The sequence below is a fragment of the Medicago sativa genome, chromosome 2 (assembly GCF_051527215.1).
Source record: "Medicago sativa cultivar Bolivia chromosome 2, Bolivia_mono, whole genome shotgun sequence".
NCBI lineage: Eukaryota > Viridiplantae > Streptophyta > Magnoliopsida > Fabales > Fabaceae > Medicago > Medicago sativa.
The window spans coordinates 30222385-30242953 of NC_140750.1; the positions used below are offsets into that span (position 1 = coordinate 30222385).

Consider the following 20569-nt stretch of genomic DNA (forward strand, 5'->3'; position numbering starts at 1 on the left):
AGTGATGAAAGAGACTTGACATTTCTTTTAAAACCATTCTAAAGTATAGTTAAAGGCCTAAATCCTCATGATATTAAAGAAGTTTTAAGTGACTTGGTTCAAGAAAAAAAACATGAGAACTAAGATCATTAACTATACCGAAGAATATAAAGATTGCAAGTTTTCCTTTATCCGCTTCAATTCACAAGTATGCTTCACATTATTTAACAAACCCAAAATTCCCATAGACTAATTCAAAAAACAGTAGGTATACATCATATCTAAGAGTCAAATTCACTCCAAACATCTCATACTCAAGGCCCCAATTATGCATCAAAGTTTAAGACTAAAATCACATCACAATTTTCACAAAACATAACAAAAAATGCACAAATTAACAAAACATGAACACATATTTTTTGAAGCAAGTTTCCATATGTAAAAACAAATATCTAATGCCAATAATTGATCACAACAACTTCACAAAAAAAACTTTTAGAAATTTTACCAAGATTTGAACAACAATTGACACAAAGTATCAATCAAGAACCAAATATTTTTTCACATGTTGTGATCAAGATTTGGAACGTAAAATACATCAAAATTATCAAAAAAAGCATCAAAGAAAATACTGGAATTTTTGTGGAATTTTCAAAGAATTTTTAGGCGTGGCAGGGGTGCAAAAAGCAACGCTGGGTGGTGCAAACAGTAACAGAACTAACAAGAAACAACCAAGCAAAACGTTGGGCCTAAGAGGCTGGGTATGGGGCGGTTTTAGAGAAGGATCCATGGGTCATGGGTGTGATGGAGCATCCCATCTTCTTCATTTTCTTAAACACGTGAATCACAGAAACTAAACCTCTTTCTCTCCCAAACCATTCTTTCTCTCCATTTTTGAAAATCTTTGCAGTTTTCTAACCTTCATCTATCAAAGCTGATCTCGTGTAAAACCAAACACACAAAAACTCCTACTTTTTCATCTTCAAAAACTGATTCATCTCCTCCGTAAGAAAAACCAGAATCCGGCGAAGCTTCATAGCTCCGGCACGGTGGTGGCCGCAGGCACCACCGCGACAGAGTGTTCTAAAACTTCCTCCGAATCTGAATCTTCCCTCACTTTCTCTAACACCAAACGCAACGCATACTCACCGAAACAACTCAAAAACAATTTCCGCAAAGAAAAGGAACAAATAGCGATTAACACCACAACTTGAAGCATGCGTATATGTGCAGCAATTGAAGGGGAACGAACACACATAGATTCATACAATCCGCAACATTTGTAAAGGATCTTAGCATGTTAGGCACGAAGCAAAGAGATCACAGATAGATTCATCAAAACACGGTACAAACACTTCCATCAACATCTCAGTTTCGACGCAAAGCAGAGAAGGACAAGTTCGAATGGATCTTAAGCGTTGATTTCATGCGAACAGTTGGAAGAAGGGCACATACCTGAGCTGAATCAGAGGATCGAAGGATTCTCTTATTCTGGTTGCGGTTTCGTTTGCTTGCGGTTACGTTCGTCACTGTCTGAATCCAATTCAAACGCTGCTATGTTGTTGTTGATGCGCCTTTTCTTGTTTCCGTTGCCATTGCTGTTCTTGCTAATTCGATTGTGATTGAATCGGTGCAGCTGAACCTTCGTCGGAATTGGATTCGATTCAGTTTTTGCTTGAAAAAAATGGTGCGGTTTTGGTGGTTAAGGAGGTTGTTAGGGTGGTTTTGGTGGTGGAGAGAAGTGGTTATGGTTGAAGATGAGTTAGTTAGGGTGGTGATGGAGGTGGTTGGAGAAGTTTGTTAGGGTGGTTGAAGGTGGAGAAGATTGGTTACGTGAAAGAGAAAGAGGGAAAGAGGAAAAAATGGTTTTGTGGTTTTTTATGAATTTTTGTGAAAAATCATTGAATGAATGATTAATTGACTCTTTGACCAATTTATAGGCTAGCTCATTGGCCTTGGACCAATAGGATAGAGACATGTGGCACTTGGACTCTAACAAACTTTTGTGGACTAATAGCATTTGGACACGTGGCAATTGGACTTAACACACTTAAAAATGATTAAAATGTAAATAACAAAAGTACGAGGACCAAAATGAAAATTAAAACTAAAATTGAATTGAAAAAGTAAATTGAAAATTAACGTAAAGCGAGACGATTAAAAACACAAAGCAGATTAAAATGAATCAGAAATATTATGTGAAATGACCAAAACGCCCCTAGGGACTAAAATGACTCGAAATGACTCAAATGTAATTTTAAAATGATTTTTTAACAAGGGATTAAAGCAAGAGTTCATACAAGCGAATTAAAAGACTCAGAGACAATTTTTTTGAATTTAAACAGGGTTTTAACACATGAAAAGACTAAAATGTCCCTAGGGGCAAAACTGACTCAAAATGACTTCAAACGCAATTTTTAAAATGGATTTTGACATAAAATTGAAATGAAGACTTATTCAAAATATTTGAAAGGACTCAAACAAATTTTTAAAGATTGAAAGAGATTTTATCATGGGAAATGACTAAAATGCCCCTAGGGGCTAAACTAACTAGAAAATGACTCAACTGATATTTTTTGAAATGAATTTTGACATGAGATTGAAACAAGGACTTATACAAACCAATTTAAAAGACTTAAACAATTTTCAAGGATTAAAATGAGTTGAATGCAGGAAATGACTAAAATACCCTTTTATGTGAATTTTGCAAGTAATATTGAAATAAAATGCAGAGAAAGATGTAACTGATCAGAGATATATCAAATGACTTATAATGCAAGAAAAGAAGAATTGAAAAAGTATTTTTAGGTCCAAAATTAGGGTATAACACCGTCCTGTAGCTAATGAGATGTCGTTTCCTTACAGACAGTCAACACCTTTCTTTCAAACTAGTCAACCGATTCCACAGGCTATTATGACTCAGGCGGGGCCTACTGTCCATGCGACCCAGCAAGAGGAAGAACAGATCTATCACTCTGGTAGTGTATTGGGAGATGATCGAGTGGGTAACTTGGAAGAGAAGGTTAATGTGGTGCAGAAAGAATTGAGGAATATCCGGGGTAAAGAGGTGTTCAGTCAGAGTGTGCATGATCTCTGCTTGGTTCCAGATGTGGTGATACCGCCTAAGTTCAAGACGCCAGTGTTTGAGAAGTATACAGGAGAAACCGGCCCTCAAATGCACTTAACCATGTATGTAAGGAAGATGACAGCTCATAGGAAAGATGAACCTCTGCTTATTTACTGTTTCCAAGACAGCCTGGCTGGACCCGCACACACATGGTACATGAATTTGAAGGGTATTACTACTTTCGAGGAATTGGCCAACGCTTTTCGCCAGCATTACAAGTATAACTCCTATCTGGCGCCTAATCAGAAAGAGCTGCAGCATTACAAGTATAACTCCTATCTGGCGCCTAATCAGAAAGAGGTGCAATCTATGACTCAAGGGGATAAGGAATCTTTCAAGGAATATGCTCAGCGTTTTATCCAGAAGTCAGCTCAGATCCGCCCCTCGCTGGATTAAAGGGAAATATCTGAATTATTCTTTGAAACTTTGAGCCCTTTTTACTCAGAGAAGATGCTTGCTTGTGCTTCACAAAAGTTCACTGACATAGTGGATATGGGGGTACGAATTGAAGAATGGGCCCGGAAGGGACATATGTCTAAGGATAGTGGCTCATCGAGCGGTTCATCGGGTGGCTCATCAAGTGGATCGTCTAATGGCAATAGGAGGTCTTGAAATGGATATCCAAGAAAGAATACTCAAGAGGTCGGCATGGTGGCCCATGGCGGATCTCAACCCATATACCCAAATTACCCTTATGTTGCCAATGTCGCACCCCAAATGCCAACTCCGCGAAACTCAAATTATCAAACCCAAAGGCTTCAGGCGCCTCCACCATATTATCCACCATTGTACCAACAACCTTATGAACCATACAATCCTCAACCATTCTACCAACAACCATATTATCCTCCACCATCTCAACAACAGCATCGTCCTCAAGCTCAACAACAGCCACGCCCTCCTAGAAATCAGTTCCCTCCTATACCCATGTCATATAAGGATTTGTTGCCTTCTCTCCTTGCAAGAAATCTGGTACAGACCAGGCCTCAGCCCCGCATGCAAAACCCTTTACCTGCTCTGTACCGTGCTGACCGCACCTGTGAGTTCCATCAAGGGGCACCGGGGCATGACGTTGAACATTGTCTCGCCCTTAAAAAAAAGGTCCAGAAGTTAATCCAAAGTAAAGAGTTAACCTTCACAAACCCTGACCCTGTTGTTCCAAATAACCCTCTGCCACCTCATGGGCCGGCCATTAACATGATTCAAGAAGACAACTATGTTCTCTCTGCATGTGATATCAAAACTCCTCTGGTTCCGATACATGTGAAAATGTGCAAGGCAACTCTCTTTAGCCATGATCATGAGGCTTGTGGGATATGTTCAGTAGACCCTCGTGGTTGCAAGCAAGTCCAGAATGATGTGCAAGGGTTACTAGCTAGACAGGAAAGAGCTTGTTGTCACCAGAAAAGAGAAAGATAAGAATGTTTGTCTTGTTACTCCGGTGTTCAGAACCAGGGAACCACTGGTGATAACAGTCAACCAGGCAAGATCAGCCGGCACCCCTCTGGTCATCTGCCCGCCAGAACAATTGCCTTATTCATCTCAAAAAGTTGTGCCATATAATTACGAATATACAATTCTGGAAGATGGGAAAAGGTACCTCTTGATTCGCCAGTCCTTGTGGACAATATTGCGGAAAGTAGCAAGATTTTGAGAAGTGGGCGGGTGCTCCCTGTTGTTGTTCAGAAAGAAGGTAGTGCTCCAGCCGAAGAACCGGTGAAAGAGCGAAATCCAGATAAGGGTAAAGCTATCAGACAGCCCAACGAGATTGTCTATGAGGATAGTGATGAGATCCTGAAGTTAATCAAGAGGAGCGAGTACAAAGTAGTTGATCAGTTGCTACAAACTCCTGCCAAAATCTCTATAATGTCTCTTTTATCCAGCTCTGATGTCCATAGAGATGCTTTGATGAAGGTGCTAGATCAGGCTTATGTGGAACACGATGTAACCTTGGGACAGTTTGAAAGTATTGTAGGGAACGTGACTGCATGCAATAATTTGAGTTTCAGTGATGAAGACCTCCCAGCGGAAGGAAGGAATCACAACCTAGCATTACTTATCTCAGTCCTTTACAAATCAGACTCTCTATCTAATGTCTTGATAGATACTGGGTCCGCTCTAAATGTGATGCTGAAGTCTACTCTAAACCAGCTTTCATATTCGAAAGCTCTCTTGCAGCCCAACACAGTGACGGTGAGAGCATTCGATGGAACTAGAAGGTCAGTGTGTGGAGAAGTAGAGTTGCCCATCTCAGTTAGCCCACATGAATTCAAGGTTACCTTCCAGGTTATGGAGATTCAGGCCTCTTTTAGTTGCCTACTTGGCCGGCCTTGGATCCATGATACTGGGGCAGTGACGTCCACTCTCCATTAGAAGCTGAAATTCGTAAGTCATGGAAAACTGATAACTGTAAATGGTGAGCCAGCTCTGTTGGTCAGTAACTTGTCTGCTTTCTCTTACATTGGTGGTAATAGTTCGGACGGGTCATCGTTACAAGGTCTCTCTGCTGAAGGAAGTGCGGGGAAAGTTGAGACTAGTATGGCTTCTTTGAGAGATGCTCAAAGGGTAATTTAGGAAGGGAAAACGGAAGGCTGGGGTCAGCTAGTGAAGCTGTCGGAGAACAAGCGCAAAGAGGGAATTGGTTTTCCAGATAGCAAGCCTGGGGCATTCAATCCTGCTGGAGGTACTTTTCGCAATGCTGGTTTCATTCATGATCCGCCAGAGACTAATGCAATCATTGAGGATCAATCTGAGGAAGTGGCACCTGTCTTTGTGACACCTGGAGGAGCCTGCTGCAACTCGTTCTAAGTAATATGTTTGTCTTTGTTTTTGTTTTTCTTTAAGAAAAATCATTTCGTCCTGCCCCAAACGAAAGTGACACTTTGTAGGGCTTTGTTTTGTTTCAAGTATTTTTGTTATGAATGAAAATCGTCGTTTCTGTCACGACCTTTACTTTATTTCATTTTAGTGCTTTTTTCTGGAAAAAATGGTAATACATAACACCAAAAAATATTTGTTCTCTTTTTCTTTTTAAAAATCAAACTCAAAAGTCTGTATTTACTCACTCAAAATCAATCATAAATCATATGCAGACTGAACACAAATGAGCCCGTTGAACACGGTAACCCGATGCTTCCTCCCAACTTTGAGGTTCCTGTTTATGAGGCAATGGTAGAAGGAGATGAGGAGATTCCTGATGAGATCAGATGGATGTTAGAACGAGAAAGAAAAGCTATTCAACCTCATCAGGAAGAGATAGAAATTGTCAACCTGGGTACAAAGGAAAACAAGAAAGAGATCAAGATTGGGGCATTGTTGGATGCCACTGTTAAGGAAAGAATTATTAAGCTTCTCAGAGAGTATGCTGACATTTTCGCATGGTCATACAAGGATATGCCAGGGTTAGATGCCAAAGTTGTGGAACATCGTCTGCCTTTAAAGCCCGAGTGCCCGCCTGTTAAGCAGAAGTTGAGGAGATCTCATCCCGATATGGCCCTCAAGATCAAGGAAGAAGTGCGAAAGCAGATTGATGCCGGTTTCTTAATCACATCTGAATACCCTCAATGGTTAGCCAACATAGTACCTCTTCCAAAGAAAGATGGTAAGGTCAGAATGTGTGTTGACTACCGAGATTTGAATAAAGCTAGTCCAAAGGATGATTTCCCTTTACCTCACATCGATGTATTGGTTGATAATACTGCTAAATGCAAAGTGTTCTCCTTTATGGATGGTTTCTCCGGGTATAACTAGATCAAGATGGCTCCTGAAGATAGAGAGAAGACATCTTTCATCACACCATGGGGTGCTTTCTGCTATGTGGTGATGCCGTTCGGGTTGATAAATGTTGGTGCCACTTACCAGAGGGGCATGACCAAGATATTCCATGATATGATACACAAAGAAATCGAGGTCTATGTGGATGATATGATTGTCAAGTCAGGCACTGAAGAATAGCATGTTGAGTATTTGTTGAAGATGTTTCAGCGGTTGAGAAAGTACAAGCTCCGTTTGAATCCCAATAAGTGTACCTTCGGCGTCAGATCCGGGAAACTCCTGGGTTTTATTGTTAGTCAGAAGGGTATTGAAGTAGATCCCGACATAGTCAAAGCTATCAGAGAAATGCCTGCTCCAAAAACAGAGAAACAAGTCAGAGGATTCCTTGGTAGGCTGAACTACATATCCCGATTCATCTCTCATATGACTGCTACATGTGGGCCGATATTCAAGCTGTTTCGCAAGGATCAAGGGATCGTATGGACCGATGAGTGCCAAAAAGCCTTTGTAGTATCAAGGAGTATTTGTTAGAACCTCCAATTCTTATACCTCCAGTAGATGAAAGACCTTTGATCATGTATCTGACTGTGTTGGAAGATTCTATGGGCTATGTACTTGGTCAGCAAGATGAAACCGGTAAGAAAGAACATGCAATTTACTATTTGAGCAAGAAGTTCACTGATTGTGAGCAAGATACTCAGAAGCTTGCCTGCACGATGGAGACCAAAGGTGACTGCCATTGAGGAAGCTAAAGATTTAAACACTTTAAGTGTCGAAGATCTTGTTAGTTCTCTCAAAGTTCATGAGTTAAGTCTTAATGAACACGAGTCTACTAAGAAGAATAAATCAATAGCTCTTCCATCCGAAGGCAAGTCATCAAAAGCTCTCAAAGTGGTTGAATCTGAAGAGGAAGAACAATCAAGTTCAGATTCTGAACCAGATGCTGCTGAAATGGCCATGCTCTCCAACAGACTTCAGTATCTGGCCAAGAAGAACAGAAAGTTTCTAGCAAGAAGGAGTAACTCCAGAAGCTCAAGGAAAGAAGATCAGAAGGGATGCTTCAACTGTAAGAAGCCTGGACACTTTATTGTTGAATGCCCTGATCTTCAGAAGGAGAAGTCAAAGGACAAGTCAAAAAAGTCAACGTTCAAACCAAGTAAATTCAAGAAGCAGATCAAGCAGAGTTTAATGGCAACCTGAGATGATTTGGGAAGTGAATCTGGATCTGATAAAGAGGAAGCTGATGAAGATGCAAAGGTAGCAGTTGGGTTAGTTGCCACAGCAACTTCAGAAGCTGGATCAGAATCAGATTCTGAAGATGAAAATGAGGTATATTCTAAGATTCCCAGAGATGAACTTGTTGAGTCACTTAAAGAACTTCTTACACATTTTGAAGTAAGAACCAATGAGTTGAAGGATTTAAAAGAAAAATATGCTGATTTGGTAAAACAGCAAAAATCAACTCTATTGGATCTGAAAGCTTCTGAACAAGGACTTAGGGGCTTTGACTTCATGTGTAAAACTTATGAAGATCAGCTCAGGTTCTTATGTCAGAAGCTACAAGAAAAGTGTAATGAAAAACCTTTAAGCAACCATGAAATTGCTCTTGAAGATTTTATCATATCTGGCATTGACAGAAGCAGAGTGGCTTCTATGATTTATAGCATTTACAAGAACAATGGCAGAGGAATTGGTTTTCTTGAAGTTAAACTTGAGAAAACCAATCTTAAATCTTGTTGTGAATGCATCAAGGAAGGTCTGAAAACCTTCTTTGTACCTGAAGGTGTTGAGTTGGAAACTGTTGTTCAATCAGAACCTGAAGCTTCTGGCTCTAAGGCTAAGATTACTTCAAAGCCAAAGAACTCTAAGCCAAAGGCTATGATCAAATCTGAATCCAAGACTTCAAAGATCAGGATCCTGAAAAGATCAGAACCTGTTCCTCAAAGTCTGGTGAAACCAAAATCTGAGGTTCTGAAGTCTAAGTTTCAGAAGAAGATAGTTACTGCTTCTGAAGTACCAAAACCTAAGGTGATGGTTAATCAGAAGCAATCCAGCTCACATCACAAGGTACAGGAAGTGAAGAGTAATACGTCAAGTACTAACCTTTCAGGACCCATAGGACAATGGGTACCTAAATCTGAAAATGTCAATGATGCAGGTATGTCTAAGAGCAACACCAAAGCAAAAATCATGGTACCTAGACAGCGGTTGCTCAAGACACATGACAGGAAAAAAGTCCAGCTTCCTCAGCCTAACAATGAAGGAAGGAGGAAGTGTGAAATTTGGAGGCAACCAAACTGGCAAGATCATAGGTACAGGAACTATTGGTAATTCCTCTACCTCAATTAATAATGTATGATTGGTAGATGGTCTTGAACATAACCTTTTGAGCATTAGTCAATTTTGTGATAATGGTTATGATGTGCTATTTGAGAAAACCAACTGTATTGTAATCAACAAGGAAGACAAATCCATTGTGTTCAAGGGAAATAGAGTTGATAATGTCTACAAAATCAATTTTTCTGAACTGGCTGATCAGAAGGTGAGTTGCCTTCTATCAGTGAATGATAAGAAATGGATGTGGCACAGAAGGTTGGGACATGCTAACTGGAGACTAATCTCTAAGCTTAGTAAGTTACAACTTATCAAAGGGCTACCAGACATTGACTATCATTCAGATGCACTCTGTGGTGCATGTCAGAGAGGGAAAATTGTGAAATCATCTTTTAAAACCAAAGACATTGTTTCAACCTCCAGACCCTTAGAACTACTCCATATTGATTTATTTGGACCAGTTAGTACTGCATCCTTATATGGAAGTAAATATGGATTAGTCATTGTTGATGATTATAGCAGATGGACTTGGGTGAAATTCATAAAGAGTAAAGATGTTGCTTGTGATGTATTCAGTAGTTTCTGCACTCAAATTCAAGCTTTTTGGTGGAGAGTCAGAAGTGATCATGGTGGAGAGTTTGAAAATGAGCCATTTGAAGCTTTTTGTGAAAAACATGGAATTTTCCATGAATTCTCTTCTCCTAGAACTCCACAACAAAATGGGGTTGTAGAGAGAAAGAATAGAACTTTACAAGAAATGGCCAGAACCATGATCCATGAAAAGAATTTACCAAAACATTTTTGGGCAGAAGCAGTGAATACAGCATGTTATGTCCAGAACAGGATCTATATCAGACCTATTTTGCAGAAAACAACATATGAACTCTTTAAAGGAAGGAAACCCAATATCTCTTACTTTCATCAATTTAGATGTACATGTTACATTCTAAATAACAAGCTCTACCTAAAGAAATTTGATGCCAAGGCCCAAAGAGGAATCTTCTTAGGTTACTCTGAAAGGTCAAAGGCATACAGAGTGTATAATTTAGAGACACTCTGTGTTGAAGAATCTATGCACGTTAAATTTGATGACAAAGAGCTTGAAGATAAAACTTCAAAGCAAGGTGAAAGTTCTGCAGAGATACAGGTTCCTGAAGTTACTCCAGAACCTGATCAGATAGCTAAATCTGAAGATAGTCCAGAAGCTGAACCCACATCAGAAGCGCAAGATGAAGCTGCTTCTGATGAAGCACAAGATGGCTCACATCAAGCAGATCCTCCCAGAAATACCTTCAAGCACAAGTCTTCACACCCTGAGGAATTAATCATAAACAAAGATAGTCCAAGAAGAACAAGATCATACTTCAGACAAGAAGAATCAATGATTGGACTGATCTCAATGATTGAACCTACAACAGTTGATGAAGCACTTTCAGATGATGGATGGATCTTAGCTATGCAAGAAGAGCTGAATCAATTTCAAAGAAATGATGTGTGGGATCTGGTACCCAAACCTCAGCACAAGAACATTATTGGAACAAAATGGGTATTCAGAAACAAGCTGAATGAGCAAGGAGAAGTAACAAGAAACAAAGCCAAACTTGTTGCACAAGGGTATAGTCAACAAGAAGGCATTGATTACACTGAAACATTTGCTCCAGTTGCAAGATTGGAAGCAATCAGGTTACTTCTGTCTTATGCAGTTAATCATGGCATAATATTATATCAGATGGATGTCAAGAGTGCTTTTCTTAATGGTGTCATTGAAGAAGAAGTGTATGTTAAGCAACCTCTTGGATTTGAGGATATCAAATATCTTGACCATGTTTTTAAACTAAAGAAATCACTATATGGCTTGAAACAAGCTCCCAGAGCTTGGTATGATAGGCTAAGTAATTTCTTAATCAAAAATGATTTTAAAAGAGGAAAGGTTGATACAACACTCTTCAGAAGGACCCTTGGGAAAGATATTCTTGTTGTGCAAATATATGTTGATGATATAATATTTGGTTCTACTAATGCATCTCTTTGCAAGGAATTCTCTAAGTTAATGCAGGATGAATTTGAAATGAGCATGATGGGAGAGCTGAAGTTCTTCCTGGGCATTCAAATTAGCCAATGCAAAGATGGAGTCTATGTTCATCAAACAAAGTATACAAAGGAGCTTCTGAAGAAGTTCAAGCTTGAAGATTGTAAAGTGATGAACACTCCAGTGCACCCTACGTGTACCTTAAGCAAAGAAGATGAAGGAGCTAAAGTAGATCAGAAGCTGTACAGAGGTATGATTGGTTCTTTGTTATACCTCACTGCATCTAGGCCAGATATTTTGTTCAGCGTATGCTTGTGTGCAAGATTCCAATCAGATCCTAGAGAATCTCATATGACTGCTGTCAAGAGAATCTTCAGGTATTTGAAAGGAACAATTAATCTTGGACTCCTTTATAGGAAATCCTTAGATTATAAGCTAATTGGATTCTGTGTTGCTGATTATGCTGGTGATAGGATTGACAGAAAGTCAACCAGTGGCAATTGCCAATTTCTGGGTGATAATCTTATATCCTGGGCTAGCAAAAGACAAACAACTATTGCTATGTCTACAGCAGAAGCAGAATACATTTCAGCTGCAAGTTGTTGTACACAACTACTTTGGATGAAACATCAGTTGGAAGACTATCAGATAATTGCTAACAGTATTCCCATTTATTTTGATAATACTGCTGCTATTTGTTTGTCTAAAAATCCAATTTTGCATTCAAGAGCTAAGCACATAGAAATCAAACACCATTTTATCAGAGACTATGTTCAAAAAGGAATTTTAGATATACAATTCATTGATACTGAAAATCAATGGGCTGATATATTTACTAAGCCTTTAACTGTTAAAAGCTTTGATTTTATAAAGAAAAATTTGAACATGCACTTTGTGTCTGATTAAATGTTTGCTTGCTCCTGAATAGGATTTTAGGTTCTGAAGTTAGTTCAGAAGCAGTAGTCCATCAGAAGCTCTTTATTGAGTTTCTGAGGAAAACTCGCTTCTGATGATGACGTCAGCATCTGAAGTCCAGAAGTTGGATTTTGTGCTTCTGAATAGTAGAGTTAGTGGAAACGTTGGGAGTTACTTTTTGTGGTAACTTCTGGCCCACTAACTTGGTAGTTACTCTGAGAACTTCTGACGTGGTCTGTATGTATTGGTGTATAACTTAAAAGGGCAATGATGATTTAATAGCTTTGAAAGTACTTTTCACGCGCCCCCAATTTTGTCATTAATGTTATGTTTGTTTGTCTCTTTTGAATTGCAATCGTTTTACTTTTAACACTTTGTCAATTCACACACTACTGTTATACCCTAATTTTGGACCTAAAAATACCTGCTCAAAATATTTTTTCATCTCTGATGAGTGTCTTTGACCCTTGGGAGATTGTCAATTTGCTATTATTTTACACTGATATTTTACCCTGCTTTATCTTCCAATTTTGCCTCAAAAATCTTTTCAACTGTGTATTTGTCTATGTTGTCTAGCATTTAAAACCATCCAAATGTTTTTCTTGCATATCAATTCATTTGAAATTGTCTCTGATCGATTGCATATTTCTCTACATCTTATTTCAATATTATTTGCAAAAATCATGAAAAGGGGCATTTTAGTCATTTCCTATGTTAAAAATCTCTTTTAATCTTTGAAAATTGTCTCTGAGTCTTTTCAATTGGTTTGTATAAATCCTTGCTTTAATTCCATGCCAAAATCCATTTCAAAATTGCATCTGAGATATTTGAGTCAGTTTAGTCCCTAGGGGCATTTTGGTCTTTTCACATGAAATTTTGACAGAGAGAGGTTACTTTGAAGTACCTCATTTATGTAGTTGGTTCATTTTAGTCCATTTTGTGTTTTTTATTTGTTTCACTTTACGTTATTACATTTTTACCCAATTTTATTTTTAATTTGCATTTTAGTCCTCCAAACTTTTAAAAATTGCATTTAAGTCCTTATTTTTTGCATTTAGGTCTTTTTGGTTTTAAATTCGTTTTTAGTCCTTTTTTAAAAAAATTGCAGAACAGTCCTCTAAGTTTCAAGTCCTTGTTTCTAGTCTTTTTTTTTAAAATTGCAGATTGGTCCTTCTAATCTTCAAAATTGCAGAAAGGACCCTATGTCCTAAATTTAGTCCAAGGCCGAATTTCTCAAGTCCAAACACAGGTGTCAACAATTCATTGGGTCTCAGGTCCACATGTCACCTATATAAGGGCCACATCACCAATTGCACAGCAACAATTCCATTCACAACTCGCCAACTCATCAAATCACAGAAACAGAAAGAGATTTTCTCTCTCTTGGCAGTTAGATCGAAATTCAACAGAATCAAAGAACATTGTTGAAGTTCATCAAGAACTTCATCAATATTCATCATCACCAAACCCTAACCAACTCAATTCTCTACCAAATTCATCATCTATTACACAAAATCAACACCAGTCTCCAGAAAATCGAAATCAAAATTGTTTTAATTCGACAAACCCTAATCAAATTCAGTTGAATTCGCACTAAGTTCTCAGTGATTTTTCTATGAAAATCCTCATCATCGAACTGTTTTGTTTTCTCTCTTCTTGCAATTCAAGTATAAAACGATCACAAGAAGAAGTTTGAGGAAGAGAAGAAGAAGAATCAAAGAGGAATTGAACCGGTGAAGAAGAAGAAGAAGAGAGATCACCGATTTATTTTCGGTTCAACACTTACCAGAGGCTCAGAGAAGATTCGCAAGGTCTTTCTTCATCGTCACGCTCAAACCACCGGTTAAACTCAGGTAAAACTCACAAAACCTTTTCGTTCTCGCTTTACAACTTCATCGAAGACTTATATGAAAGATCAAACGATGAATCGAAATAGATCTGTGGATTTGAAGTCTTTTTCCTCGAAAAACTTTGAAAAACGTTAAAATCGAAGCTTTAATATGTAGATCTACTAAGATTCATCATTTATATGCAAAATCTGGACTCATATTTGAAATCAGCATGAAAAGTAGGTTAGGTTAGGGTTTTGTTTTGTGTGAAACGGTGAGAGTTGGACCTCGCCGGAATCTGGAAGTCACAGCGGGTATGATGAAGATTCTGGTGGAATCATGAAGACTACGGCCGGTCTTCATCTTCTTCGACCAGTTTCTTCCAGAAACCGGTGAGAAGAAGAGAGCAACGATGGTGTTAGAGAGAGAGGGAGAAGACTTAGAGAGAGAAAGAAAGTTGGAAAATGAATTGAACCGGTCTCAAGGCTATTATATAGACCCCTGAACCGGACTGGTTCAACCTTGGTTCGCCTCTTCTTTGTTCTCAGCCTTTAGATCTAGGTTAAGTTTGATCTGGATCAATCCAACGCTCCTGAAGCGTTTGGATGATCCAGAATCTGTTTCCCCTTGGGCTTGGGCCTAGTCTTCCTGCAAATTTTCGTTTTGTTCTTTTTTCTTGCTATTTGGACACTGTAAGTTGTTGTTTACACCACTGCTAGCCTAAAAAACTTTGATAAAAATCCTAGAAAAATTCCTATATGTTTTTAATGTGTTTCTTGATATTTTTGTGAATGTTTTACATATTAAAAATTGATAAAAAATATACTTGATATCACTTGTGATTTGTTTGTCTTTCTTGTGAATTTTTGCTATGTTTTGATATGATATTTTGTCAAATTGATACTTGTACTAGTTGTGTAATCTTGTGATATGTTTGCCTCTGATTTGTGCCCTTTTTTACTGTTTGTGAATGCAATTTGTTAATTTCTTGTGTTGCAAGTTATGTGGATATTGTTTGTGAAAATAAAGTGCAAAATATGTCTATGAATGTGTTATAATTCTTGGCTTGATACTCTCTCCTAATTCTCATGATTATGATTGAAACAAAACCTTTGAAAAGTTGCTATGATGTGAGAATTAGGGGGCATGAATTTGCTTTGTTTCGTGATACATTCTTAGATGTATTTTGCTTCTTTTTGTTAAGTTTTGATGCTTTATTTTGTGGTTAATTTTGTCACCTTGCTATGCATTTTTTTTGCCTATGTCTCACTTTGATACCTTATGCTACTAACATTTTCATCTCATGTATCATACATCCTACAAGCATCCCATTCTCCATCTTATACTCTTAGCTCTTATTCCTTGCACTTTAAATTTTGCTAAGACTTAGCATGTAAAAGCTTAGGGATTTTGTAATCTTCTTCATGCTTTTAAATTCTTGCAAGATCATAGAATGTAAACTAGGGTATATGTAAAGGACAATGGACTCTTATGATGTACACCGACACGAGCACCGACACATGCACACACATCACATGGATACTTTAGATGAATGTTTAGGGAATGTATGCTTTAGATGTATGCTTAGGAATCACGATACTTAGAAAAATTCTCCTTTCAAAAAAACATGAACAACTTCACTCAAATATTTTTCCAAAGAAACCTTTGGGATCAAAATCCCATTGAATTTTCCCTTTATTTTCTTAAACAAAAACCTTAATGAATTTTAATCATACCTAGACTTCTTTTGCAAAATAACTAATTCCACCTCACATTTTTTCCAAATCTTATGCCCTTGAGGCCTCTCTCTCTTATTCTTCAAAAGTCCATTTTTCAAACTTAAAATCAACCAACAAAAACAAAAACACTTTTTGGAAGAGAACTACATGGAGTTTGATCCCTTAAAAGCGTATGTAGGCAAGAAGTCAAAACTTCTCCAAGTCCAATAAAACAAAATTCAAACACCTTCTTCTCCCTCCAATTCTTGACTTAGTAAGCTCTTAGGTGTAAATATCATTTTTCAAATAGCATTTAAAATAAAGCGCGCGCATAGAAAGTAAAGACGGTTCCTATAGGATACTATAGTCGTTATGGGTGCCTAACACCTTCCCGTAGCGAAAACAACTCGCGGACCTCGATTCTCAAGGGTTTTTTTTCTTATTTTTCCCTTCCAATAAAAAATGAGATATCAAAGGTTAAAAAGGTTCAAACTTAATCAATGTTTGACACCCGAAAAACCAAGATAAAACAACTACTCACTTCACAAACAAACACTTTGCTTTCAAACCTCTTGCGAAGTAAGCGCAATTCTCTCAACCCTAGAACCCTAAAATCATCTTCTTCTTCAATCATCAAAGGCATCATCAAGCTCGCAACGAGAAGTTTCAGAATCTACTACACGAATGGTCCCTGAATATGACTACAGAGGAAGAAGCATGAAATTGGAAGAATGGGATCTACAAGTTCAGATAGAAAATCCTGTGGATTTTGAATCACTAGCTTTTCATAAGTGTTGGATCAGAAGCTACTATGAAGAACAAGGACTTCTGAAATACTTCAAGATGTTGAATGGACCAACATACGAAGCATTGGTTAGGCACTTCTGGGTAAGAGCGAAACTCTATGACAAAAAGGCATCTCTAGCTGAAGAAAGTCAAATGGTTTTGATTTATCCAGAACTGGAGGGGAAGACAAGAGAAGAGATGGGACTTGAGCCATTTACTGAAGATGAAATCAGGTCAAGCATCTATGGTATTCCAGTGAGAACTACACAATGGCAGATAGAAGCTGTACTTGATCTAAAAGCTTCTGGATATTACTCTGGAATTGATCTTTCAAGTGCTGCTGAAGAACGCATTTGGAAAGAAAAAGCTAATTTGGTTATATACAATTCCAAGAAGGAAAGGAAATATGCTAAATTGGGCATGGAAACTAAGATGCTTCTGAAGATTCAGAATGAAAACTTACTACCATGTGGTGGATGTGAAAAACTCAATTTGGCACAGAAAGTCTTTCTCCAGCACTTCATCAAGAAGGAAAAGGTGAACGTGCCAAAATACATGTTCAAGTACTTTATAGAGTGTCTGAAACAGAGTCAACTGCTGGGTAAACCCTGGGTTCCTTATGGAAGATTCTTATCAGAGATATTCTATCAAGGAGGTGTCTTGGACAGTCTAAGCAGTGCTCAAGCCTTCACTGATAAGATGATTGACACTAAGACTGGGAAGTTCATCAATGCTCACACACTCTTGCATATGAAGCTAATCAGTGAGGTCACCAAACTTCAAACTGATTTGAGTGAATCCCATGTCAGGTCTGATCTTATGAGGGATTTTCCACCCATCTGTAAGAAAGATCCTCTTGATGTGCAAATGTACTACATCAAGGAGCACTTTGAGCCAACCAACGAAAGAATCAGATTGGAAGATGTACCCGAGAAATGTATGGTGGTGCTCTGCCACGAGCCAGAGGCAGAAAGTCAAAAAGGAAGATGACTGCAGAAGAGTACCTAAAAGTTGAAAAATCTACGAAGAAGGCTAAAGTCACTTCTGATAAGCTTAAAATTGGTGGTTCTGGAATGCCATCAATTGAAAAAGCTATTGAAGACATGGGCTCAAGTTTGATGCTGGATATTGGTATTGCTCTTGATCAACCTGCAATACCAAAGAAGAAAAGGAAGCAAGCAGTAAGAAGGACCAAGGATTTTCCTCTTATTACCAAGAAAGCTGAAGCTGCTACCACTGTGTCAGAAGCTATTGAAAAAGTTGTTGATAACACATCAAAGTTATCTCAAGTATCAAATATCTCACACACATCTTGTACTACATCTTCTATCCCTTCTGAAGACACTTCTTTTTTAGATCACCTAGAAAGTCATTATCTAGGTGAACTACCCCAATCTAGCTTTAACACAAACTCAGAGAAAGCCTCTGAAATGACTCCAGAAGCATCTGCTTCTGAAAAAGTCACTTCAGAAAGCCCCCAACACCATGAACCTGAACCACAAAAGCCTTCACCAGAAAAGACCACCTCACCCCCACAACCTCAACCAGAACCTACAACTTTATCACCCCCACAACAACAACCTATTGTTCCTGAACCTTCTGTTCCTGAACAAGCCATTCCTCAAAAGACCATTCCTAAACATATTGTTCCTGAACAACCAGTTACTAAACCCATTCCTGAACCTGAATCTATACCAGAACCTGTATCTGAAACTACTGTTCCAGAACACAATGTTCTTGAGTCAACCCCTGCTTCCATAACTTCTTCACCAGTACAAGCTGTCAAGATCACCCACTACACTGGTGTGTGTGATATGTACACAGATTCAGAGGATGATCAAGATGATCACTCCTCTACTATGAGAATTGTCAACTTTGCTGACCAACCCTCAACCAGCAACACCTTACCTACAAATGGCCAATCACCATCTGACCTAGCAATTGTACCCACTGCCCCACCTAAACCCTCTAGACAACCTTCACCTCCCACCATTTTCTTGGACTCTCAAGTATTACAGGATGTGTGGAAAGACATTGCTTCTGAAGTTCTCAGACTGATAGCAGGAAGAAATAACTTGGGTCATACAATAGACTATCAGAAGAAATGGAGGAGAATCAAAGAAAGGGTCGTCAACCTGATCTCAGCACTGCATGATTCGTGTATTGAGGCTCAAGAGCAAGCCAAGCAGAAGTTGGAAGATTGGTTGAATGGAGTGGAAGAGAATATTGGGGATGTAGAAATTCTTGGTACTTGGGTGAAGAATTCACTTAGTATCAGAGGTAAAAATCCTGAGGAATTATTGCCTAAGGATTTAGACTTGATAATTCCTTCTGAGATCCTCTTAAAGAATGGTGCACCCAACCTGGCTCTAGTTCAGGAAAACAAAGTGTTGAAGGAAAAGAATGAGATACTGGAAACAGAGCTTCTAGAGCAAAAGTTAAAGATATCAAAGTTAGAAGCTGACATGAAAGAAGCCAGAATCAGGGATGAAAAATACGAGTCAGACACGGATCAGAAGTATGCTGAAGTTCAAGACCTTCTGAAGAAGATCTTAGAAAAGCCCAATTAAGCTAAACCCTTAGTTGCACACCTTTAGCTTACTTGTGTTTCTTAGGCTTCTGATATATTTTGATTTTATCTGCTTCTGAACCTTTTCGCTTCTGAATAACATTAACTGTTTATATCATATATGTGTTTTAGTATCTGCTCTGATTTTGGTGTTTGAAGATGGTTTATATGCTTTAGTTATATGGTTTAAATGCTCTGAATCTTTATCTTATGTTTTTCTCATCTCTCTTTTTGTTTATTTCTTTTTGCTAATGACAAAAGGGGGAGTATATGTGATAGTATTTAAAGGCTCTGAGCCCCATTAATAATATTTGAAAATTTTGAAAATTTCTATCACTTTTGTTTTACCTTAAAACGGTGTATCAAAAAGGGGAGTATCAAATTTCAAATAAAATTAATTGAACCATTCTTCTCATATATAAGTCAATTCTTTCAATTTTTTTAAGCTCTGATATTATTGTACGAAAAATGAATTTAATTAACCTGGATAGAACTTAGGGGGAGCTTACAAACCTCACCTTAAAGACTATCAGACTTAGGGGGAGTTAGAGCTTACAAACCTCAGACTCTGAGCTTACAAACCTCAGAGCTCCAAAGTCAACTTGTTAATTAGATTAACAACAATTGATCAATTTTAAATACTATTGTTTGTCATCATCAAAAAGGGGGAGATTGTTGGAACAAAATGTGTTTAACAATAAACCTTAAAGAGTTTTGATGATAACAAGGTATTAAAAATTGTAAATTGGACTAGCTAATATTTTTTCAAGTGTACAGAACCATAATTAAAAAGTTACATTATTTATTGGTTCTGAATGAGCAAATAAAGAGCAAAAGAAATCAATGAAATTGAAGCTTAGACGCTTCTGAAGGCAATACGCTCCTGAAGATGGAAAGCGCTCCTGAAGTCTAGCTGCTCCTGAAGATGGAAAACGCTCCTGGAGTCTAGCTGCTCCTGAAGAGAGAATAGCTACTCCTGAAGATGGAAAGCGCTCCTGAAGTCTAGCTGCTTCTGAAGTGAGAATAGCGCTCCTGAAGAAAAACGCTCCTGAAGACTAGTGCTCCTGAAGACTGGAAGTCCTGAAGCGTTACGTCATCATCAGAAGCTACATTATCAGAAGCTGCCTCATCAGAAGTCATTTCACCAGAAGCTGAAGATCAACTGGATTTGCAAAGAATCAAGGATTGAAGAATCATCACTGCAAAAGCAGTCTATTGGATTCGAAAACACAACCAAAGATTAGTGGAATTTTGCAACGGTCATTTCAAAGGTGTTTGAAGGCATGTGCTTGCAATTTTGGACGAAAGCGTTGACATTGTACTTTTGTACGAACTGTACAACCACATTCTCCACTACTCTGTTTTGTGTCCACGCTACAAGACAAGAAAACAGCTCTAGAATACGGCTTCGCCTGCATAGATGTTCCTTTGGATAAGGAATGGATTTCAAATTGGTTCTTCATAGGACAACAACCAAATCAGGCAAAAGATCATTGGTGAAAGATCAAG

The 20569-nt window shown here is 38.3% G+C and overlaps 2 protein-coding genes across 2 annotated transcripts; both read left to right on the forward strand.

Annotated features, from left to right (window-relative positions):
- Window positions 1–2827: 2827 nt before the first annotated feature.
- LOC146946140 (uncharacterized) lies at window positions 2828–3718 on the forward strand. Its single transcript, XM_085748152.1, has 2 exons — window positions 2828–3458; window positions 3552–3718. Exons 1-2 carry the CDS (start codon window positions 2828–2830, stop codon window positions 3716–3718), a joined length of 798 nt encoding a protein of 265 aa, XP_085604278.1.
- Window positions 3719–3754: 36 nt separating this feature from the next.
- LOC146946141 (uncharacterized) lies at window positions 3755–6856 on the forward strand. Its single transcript, XM_085748153.1, has 4 exons — window positions 3755–4473; window positions 4693–5392; window positions 5681–5907; window positions 6199–6856. Exons 1-4 carry the CDS (start codon window positions 3755–3757, stop codon window positions 6854–6856), a joined length of 2304 nt encoding a protein of 767 aa, XP_085604279.1.
- The last annotated feature ends 13713 nt before the right edge of the window (window positions 6857–20569 follow it).

Bases quoted from the DNA above. Each gene is read 5' to 3' on its own strand.
- LOC146946140 (XM_085748152.1), top strand. From the start codon at position 2,828: ATGTCGTTTCCTTACAGACAGTCAACACCTTTCTTTCAAACTAGTCAA. The intron at 3,459-3,551 runs GTTTTATCCAGA...CTTTTTACTCAG, and splicing joins TTTCAAGGAATATGCTCAGC to AGAAGATGCTTGCTTGTGCT.
- LOC146946141 (XM_085748153.1), top strand. From the start codon at position 3,755: ATGGTGGCCCATGGCGGATCTCAACCCATATACCCAAATTACCCTTAT. The intron at 4,474-4,692 runs GTTACTAGCTAG...CAATTCTGGAAG, and splicing joins GTCCAGAATGATGTGCAAGG to ATGGGAAAAGGTACCTCTTG. The intron at 5,393-5,680 runs GTTATGGAGATT...AGGGTAATTTAG, and splicing joins AATTCAAGGTTACCTTCCAG to GAAGGGAAAACGGAAGGCTG.